At 36.3% G+C, this 8,678-nt stretch overlaps 1 protein-coding gene across 1 annotated transcript; it reads right to left on the reverse strand.

Moving 5' to 3' along the window:
• Nucleotides 1-459: 459 nt before the first annotated feature.
• Nucleotides 460-2,579, reverse strand: LOC145119427 (ras-related protein RABD2c). Its single transcript, XM_079055093.1, has 8 exons — nt 2,374-2,579; nt 1,705-1,777; nt 1,572-1,619; nt 1,434-1,481; nt 1,279-1,350; nt 1,031-1,186; nt 850-953; nt 460-740 (listed from the first exon to the last, which is right to left on the reverse strand). Exons 1-8 carry the CDS (start codon nt 2,385-2,387, stop codon nt 644-646), a joined length of 612 nt encoding a protein of 203 aa, XP_078911219.1. The 5' UTR covers nt 2,388-2,579; the 3' UTR covers nt 460-643.
• Nucleotides 2,580-8,678: the final 6,099 nt, after the last annotated feature.

Below are 8,678 nucleotides of genomic sequence, written 5' to 3' on the forward strand. Positions count from 1 at the left end.
TCAAGGGCTTTACTAGCATTAGGTAACCTAGGTAACCGGTAGGTTACCTGGAAACTGGCTACAAGGGTAAAAATGAACAAATTAAACAAAACTTCGGGCTTTACTGGACATAAAACACGTCCAAGGATAAAACCGACATTTTTGTGAAAACTTAAGGGCTTTTATGTCATTTTCCCTTGATGTATACTATGTTGGATTTTTCCCATTAAAAACACATCTTTGACATTAGAAAGCTTACAAAGTACAAATTTTGACACATGTTTTAACTTTAGACAACTTACACAACTTACACAACTGCAAAGTAAATCCCATCAGCTATATAAATAGACACAAAAATGATATAGTAATCTAATCACTTATTCGGTTTACCCAAAATATTGAAAAATCAACTGTCAGAATAAGGTCATCCTTATTCAGTTATAACAAAAAAAACATTAAACACACAGGATATTGTTAAAATACAAAGGAAACAAAAAAGTAGCTAAAACTTTTGCCAAAATGCAAACAGTATAACATAACAATAAAAATAATAACAGGCATTCAACAAAGTGTTATCCTACTTTGTACATCAAGTTCCCTGAATTCATTTGTTTTTTTTTTTTTAATTCGAAAAGAATAAAACCATGATCAAGATTCAAGACCTTCAAGAAGAGCAACATCCTGACTTCTGGTTGACCGGTTGACCTCGGATCTGAACAGTAGGAGGTCTAGCATTGTTCATTGACGGTTGACTTGCCATCCTGGATACAATTCACCAAATTTTATCAGTAAGAAATAGCAACCTACTTTACTCTTATTATTTTTTACTTTTATGATTATAAAGAAAATGTGAAATAATATAAATGAAACCTGTTTTTAATTTCAGCAGTCATAGCCATAAAAGCTTCTTCCACATTGGTGGAGCTTTTGGCACTTGTTTCAAGGAATGGAATCCCAATCTCATCAGCAAATGCCTTTACACAATTAACTCTCTTTAGTAATTTTCATTCACTTAAACTATTTAAAAAAATAATTAACATTATTTTATTACCTTTCCAGTTTCATAAGACACGACTTTCTGAGAAGTGAGATCACATTTGTTTCCAACAAGAAGCTTGTTGACATTCTCACTAGCATAACGATCAATTTCACTCAACCATTGTTTTACATTGTTGAAACTCTCTTGATCTGTCACATCATAAACAACCTGCAAGGAAAAAATAAGTGTTTTAAAATTTAAAATTTCAATTTTCTTTAAAAATATCATAGCAAGATTGATTTTTATAATGAGTTATTTACAATAATGCCATGGGCTCCACGATAGTAGCTGCTGGTGATTGTTCTGAAACGTTCTTGTCCAGCAGTGTCCCACTGTATACAGGATAATGGGAGAATATGTAAATTTCTAGAAGAAAAAGGGAACATGTTTTGACAATGGATGAATAAAAACTTACAATTTGGAGCTTAATTGTTTTGCCATCTTGTTCTACTGTGCGGATTTTCTGTGGAAAAGACATCATAAGTTGTCAAAAAAATTACTTTTATCAAAATGTAATCATGTCGAAATGAAAACTTGATAAATAATTACTTACAAAGTCTACACCAATGGTGCTGATGTAACTTTCCAAGTATGAATCATCCTGGAGTACAAAAAGTGTATAAATAAGTTGAAAAATAAATGGGGCGGAATTATGACTATAAGAAAAAGAACAATGAAGAACTTACAGCAAATCGCAATAGGAGACATGATTTTCCAACTCCTGAATCTCCAATGAGTAGAAGCTTGAAGAGGTAGTCACTACAGGAGGAAGGGAACTATTAATTTTGACTTTTGCCCTTAGTTATAGCAAGAAGACATGCAAGTATATTATCATATCGATCTTACATATTTTGATGTAAGATCTACAAGTTTAAAACAATCACATAAGCTTACAAGTTACAACTCTACGAATTCATGAACTGCTAAAATCCTATTCAACCATCGAAAAACAGTCGAAAGGGAATCTCAGCTATAACTAACTACTCCAAATATCAAAATTCATACTTCAAAATTAAAACTCCGGAGAAAATTCAGAATACAGGAAACGAAGCTTCCTAGAATATCTAATAAGATATACCGATTTCAATTATTCAATGGACCTTGCGCGAAATTACTAAATAGATCGTACGAAAAACGATTTAATTTGATCTAAAAATCCCCAATTTAGGACAATAATACAACCCTAACTCGTCACAATCCATAAGTACACGACTAATCAAAGAATAAACTGAGAATCTTAAAAAACCAATTCAATAAACATAGATCTAGAAGAATCACATCAGATACAAGTCGGAAAAGCGGAAATTGAGTTAACAATCAGAATATCTGCGGTTTGACTAGGAGAAAGAACATACTATTCGGGATTCATCTTCGTGTATAGAGTTGAGATCGACTAAATCGAGGTTACGCCGAGATATTTCAATAGCTACTGGGGAGATCGACGGGAAAACGCAATCTTCGCCGGAGATAAAGTTTAAAAGTAAACGATTTCGTTGAAGAATGATGAAGATGCCAGCAATGTCGGAGTCTTTAAAAGAATGTAGGTAAGGTGGGGGTTGACGTATTGAATAGAAACAAATTTGACACGCGTTTTTGGAAAAGGGTTAATCACGAAAAGGTTATGAAATATCACATTTTAATTTGTTAAATACTTTTCTAGATATTTTTGCAAAACTGGTTAACGAAAATGATTTTATTTCGTGATATTATTCTTTTTTATGAAAATAAATTCACAATTGTTTGCAAATTTTCTAATTTCATAAGACGTATTTTGTTATTTAGGTTTCACAAATATTTTAAAAAATTCTGTTTTATTTTAAATTTCAGATATAAGATTTAGGAGCCTGGTTTAAATATAATTACAATTTCTTTCAATCTTGTTCTACCATCTTCAAGTCATAATTTCTTACAACTTGTTCTCTCATCTTCAAACTCAATTTCTTTCTACCAATAAGACATGCTATTACAAGTTCCTTCCAATTCCCTTTGGGTTAACCAACATGCCAACGATATTCATGAATATCACGAACTAGTATTTGAATCATTAATTGATTGTTTTGTGATTGTATTCATTGAGGGCATTACGTTCTATTTTAATAGTGTGGAGGATAATAAGAGCAAATATGTTTGATGTTGAATCAACAGATGTTACATGGAAAATTCTTTTAACACAAGTAATGGACATGTGAAAATTCTTTTAACACAAGTAATGGACATGTGAAAATTCTTTTAACACAAGTAATGGACATGTGACTCTGTGAGGTGAAATCCTTGGATCGTGTAGCGACTAAATAAGGGATCGGAGTTGATCTAACAAAGATCAAAGTTCTAAAGAAATGAGAAATACCAAAAAGTCCAACCAATAGTTGGAGTTTCCCAAGGTGAGCTATTATAGGAGGTTTACTACTCTAGTTGTGTTAACCCGAATAACGCTTGTAAATTGGGATTAGACGTTTAAGTGTTGTTTTTCATATTTAAAATATTACTAAATAGGGTATTATCTTCAATTGAAGGAGAAAACTATTATGAGAAGGCTTGATAGAAGTATAATTGAAATTAATATAATATAAGGATTAAATATCATAAAGGAAAATTTAAACGAAAGTACATTAATTAAAATTAATCAGATGATGAATTTTGGAAACTTAAGGGGTAAAATTTGTAATTGGGAAACTTAAGGTGTCAAATTTGTAATTTCAGAGAATATAGTTTAATAGAAATAAGAACTTGTGTAGATTGTAGAACGAGTTGGGGTTTGTTTGATTTCAACGGGAACAAAATTTAATTTCTAGTTTTTCAATTTAATTAATCTTAAACCACAAAAGCTTTATGTACAATAATTCGTGATTTAACAGTTAAAATTTTTCTCGACTCACTTATCAAAACCAAAAGAACATATATATTAAACAATATTTATATGATATATAATTAATAAATTTAATAGCTTAGGAAATGACGGGTAAATAAGATAAACGGATTTGGAGATGTTTTTTGCCTATCAAAATTTGGTATTATATAGACATCATATAAGCATTTGACATTTTTATCAATATTTGCATATGAATGAGTTGAGTTGCCCTCCTTACCTACCTTTCCAAACCATAACCATTTACTATCACTTGTGTATTTTCCCAATGCACAAAAATACAAACCTATAATGCAACTTCATGTGCTCTATGTCTCTTCTGTTGTCTCTTAACTGTCTCTTAAGACTAAACTGTACAAATGGTCCCTGTGGTTTGCTCAAAATTGCCACTTTGGTCCAAAAAAGTTTTGACTAGCACCACAGGTTCAAAGTTTTCATTTTATTGCGATTTTAGTCCAATTTGTTTTAGAAATATTTAAAATGACGGATTTACCCTTGTACTTTCTTTTTCTATTTTTTTTTCTATTTAAATGTTTTTACTGATTTAAAGAAAAATAAAAAGAATCTCTCTCTCTCTCTCTCGATTCATAGATCTATTTTCGTTCCAGTTTCACTACAAGGAAGGGTATCGATGGTTTTGACACCGGCCCAAAATGCTCCCTCCGTCACTCCCTGCTGGAGTCGCCGGAACGAGCACCACCGGCTGCCACCGTAGTTCTCAGCCCACTCCGCCCTCCCCCTGTCGTGACCCATTGCCATCAAACACCCCAACGTCGCTGCTGCCTTCCACTTGTTGCCTCCGTTTCCAGCGTTAACCTGCCATCACCTTCCACTAAAAACCACCGACTATGTGGCCACCGTGCAAACACCATTACCAGTCACAGCCACCATCTCCAGCTTCTGTTCTTTTGATTTTCTCCAATTCCACTCCTACTGCAAGAATCTTTAGGGTTTAGGGCTATATTCAACGAACAATAGAAGCAATGCGCCCTCCATCTTTCTCAATTAAAGCATTCTACATTCTAGGGTTCAAATTACCCTCTCTTTGCGGTGTGATTTTACCAGATATTGAAGCTTGCCCCGAAACTTTGATTTAGGTGTGATTAGGGCTCGAAAACCCTCAATTGGAGCAACAATGATAGCGTACCTACAACATGCCCTTATTCGCTATCATCGCCACTGAACACCTCTCCGGTGAAGATGATGAAAGAAAAAAAATGACAGGTCATTTGCTTCCTCGGTTTGGCCCTTTGCAATTCACACAAAAAATGGCAATGGGGACTTACGTAGTAGCAGCAGCAGCATAACAGAGGTGGTCGATGGTGGTGACCAAGACCATCTCTACGGTGGCAGGAGGCTGCCCGGCAGCCTAGCGGCTGCTTCCTTTTTGCTTATGTCGGCAGTGGTCATCGGAGGGGAAGAGGGAAGAGGTAAGGCAGCAGGTTGGAGGGTTGCTTGGGGGCTGTTGTGTCACCGGAAGAATGAGGGATAAAGGGTTGTGAAGTGGTCGTACACGATAGCAGAAGGTGGCAGTGGGGCGACGAGTGGTGGCTGCCACGTTTTCCTTTGTGTTTCTTGGAAGAAAATGGACCAGAAAAAGGATGGAAGGGAGGTATAAGGGTAGTGTGTGGTGTTGGAAATGAGAGAGAGAGAGAGAGAGAGAGAGAGAGATATTTCATTTTTATTTTTTTATTTTGTTATAAAAAATTATAAAAATAAAATAGAAAATAAAAATTTTCTTTTTTCTTTTTTCTTTTAATCAAAGAAAGTATTTAAATAATAAAAATAATAATAAAGAAAAAAAATAAGGGCAAAATAGTCATTATGAAAAAGTTTATAGAAAACTGGACCAAACTCGCAACAAAATGAAAAGTTTGGACCTCTGGTGTTAGTCCAAACATTTTTGGACCAAAATGACAATTTTCAGCTAACCACAGGGACCATTTGTGCAGTTTTGTCGTCTCTTAATGATTATTGAACATCAATAGTGAACGAGTATGCAGCTCAAGTTTGCCGACGGCAAAAAGAAGAATCATCGAGCGGTGTTTGCCGCCGATAATAGGCTCCACGTCGGCAAGCCGGTGGTAATAACTAATAACACCGCAACATTGTATAGCCTAAGGGATAGATTAATAGGGGTATATGTATAGTAATCCTTGTATACCCTTACATGGATGAAATCATGAAAGAGACGATAATCACACACCAACCATCATAATCTTTCATTTGTCCTCCATCTACTCTCTCTATCTCTGTTTTTTTTAAAGAAATTTAAACAATAAAAGATATTTTAAATATTAAAAATATATGGTCAAAAATAATATTTAAAAATAATATGCCATGCACACAATCACACACCATAAAGCTATCGGGTGACCATAAACCCAATAACCCATTTTTCCTTTATCTAAGATATCTTGTTACTTTCCTTTATATGCCAATTCTCTCAATTATCAAACCAAATAAAAAAGATTATCATTTTTCTTACGACTTGTAATCCTCAAACAAAAGTTTATCACTTTATCTATTGATCTATAACTTTACGCATTCCAAAAGACAATTGATCATTTATTTTCCAAGTTGCGAATCTCAAAATACAATCTATCATTCATTCCTTTATAAATAGCAATTACTAGTTATCTATAAATGTCATTATCCATCACTTTAGAAAATTTTCAAGTAGTACTTTAATAATAATTGCTAAACGTGTATTCCCGTAAATCAATTTCATTAGATGAAAAATGTATAAATACAAGGAGGCCATTGGACCGATACAAACAATAAAATACAATGGGCTAATACTAACAATTAAGATAATACAACATAATACAAATATGGCCCGCTAACATCTCTCACAGTTTTATCGGTAGGAAAATCCAAACGTTTTAAACTGGACTTGAAATCCTTGAAAAGTTGCGTTGGAAGACCTTTGGTAAATATGTTAGCGTACCGAGCTAAGGAGGGAACGTGAAAAATGCGGACAAGGCCTCAAGCAACCTGATCACGCACGAAATCGATGTCGATATCGATGTGTTTGGTGCGTTGTTGCAGAACAGGGTTCGAGGACATGTACACATAGCTAATGTTATCGCAGTATACAATAGTAGCTTTGGTTAGTGGACATCAAAGCTCACAGAGTAAATTGCAGACCCAACAAGTCTCGGCTATGACGTTAGCAACGCCACGATACTCTGCCTCGGCATTGGACCGATAAATAACGTCATGTCGCTTAGACGGTCTGGAAATGAAATTATCTCCAAGAAACACACAATATCCAGAGGTCGAACGATGAGAGACTGAGCATCCGCCACAATCTGCGTCTGAGTAAGCAACTAGATCAGTGGTGGGGGGCACATGAAGCTGAAGGTCGTAGTCAAGAGTCCCTCAAATATAGCGCACAATGCACTTCAAGGCGTGCATATGAGGCCCGCGAGGGTCATGCATAAAAGGCAGATAATATTATATTCTTCCATTAATCTGGTTCAAATGTTACATCATTTGGAATTTTGAAAATACGATAACATAGATACTGGTTCAGTAAAACATAAATCAAAATAACACAAAGGTTTGAACATATTAACCAACAAAAGGCAAGGAAATAAATTTTTCATGAAATTCATGCCATACCTACAACTTCTATGTCCCTGAGAATACACGCATTTAAAACACGTCAACAAAAATTGTTGGTGAGTTCCATACGCCAAAAGCAGTGTTAGCCATCCCCAGAGTGACAAGTGTAGCATGCAAGGCTCTGTCCTCTGTTTATTCTGCACCAATAGCAGATGACCATCAGTGGTGCATGATCTGCCAATGGGGCTCCTCCACGTCCTGTCGGCCTAGACAAGACAAAGTACGCTGTTGGGATCTTGCGTGAGACATGACATGTATAAAAGGATCCTCCTTTAAAAGAAGGCATCGCCTCTTTCTCTACCTTAAACTAAACCCTAATTTTCACATCCAATTACTGACTAGATCGTCGGATCTTCGTTCCGGGACCACCTCCCAGACGACGACCGACGTCGGTTCTTTCTTTGTTGTGATTCTCAGGCTTAACCTAGACGAAACCACTTCAAGAAGAAGTTAAGGCCAGAGCACATATCACAAAATTTGGCGCCATCCGGGTGTGTACTCAGAGTTACACAACCTTGATAAGACCCTAGACATCGTCGATGATGGAAAAGGAATCTACGACGTATGGCAGAGGAGAAACGAGTCCAATCAGGTCAATGTTGTCGCTCGATGGCACACAACCATTTGCGTCAGATGGACAAGCCTCCAACCACACACCAACAACACATACACCAGGTACTATAATGGGAACCACGACAACAATAATCACCACCCTACGACGAACGTCACCCGTCACAACGTAGCACCCGGTTACAACCACGACTGCAACGCCTCCGTCGACACCAACTCAGCAGTCACAGCTGTCGAATCAACATTCGCAACCAGTGGTTCCTCATCCGCAATCATTACCGCAACAGACGGGGATGAACACTTGGTCCCCAGGGACCATACTGTCCTCCGCACAATACCCAATGTCAATCTATCAGTTCTCTCTGGTAGTAGACATGTTGCACATACCACTCTGTGCAACAGCTACCGGAGCTCAACTCTTACATAAGCCAACTCAAGGAAACCTCTCCTCAAGCGCATACCGCCACCGGGACGAAAAGAGGTAAGCTAGCAAGCAACATCTCCGACATCGGAAATAACTTGAGGACCAAGATCGATACCGATAAGGAGAATGTTGGGGTTAAAAAGGATGGTGGCAAACACCAAGATCGTAAG

Source organism: Lactuca virosa, chromosome 6 (genome assembly GCF_052849685.1).
Source record: "Lactuca virosa cultivar CGN04683 chromosome 6, Lactuca_virosa_CGN04683_v6, whole genome shotgun sequence".
Lineage (NCBI taxonomy): Eukaryota > Viridiplantae > Streptophyta > Magnoliopsida > Asterales > Asteraceae > Lactuca > Lactuca virosa.

Bases quoted from the DNA above. Each gene is read 5' to 3' on its own strand.
- LOC145119427 (XM_079055093.1), bottom strand. The intron at 1,620-1,704 runs GTAAGTTCTTCA...TTTGTACTCCAG, and splicing joins GTCTCCTATTGCGATTTGCT to GATGATTCATACTTGGAAAG. The intron at 1,187-1,278 runs GTAAATAACTCA...TTTTCCTTGCAG, and splicing joins GTGGAGCCCATGGCATTATT to GTTGTTTATGATGTGACAGA.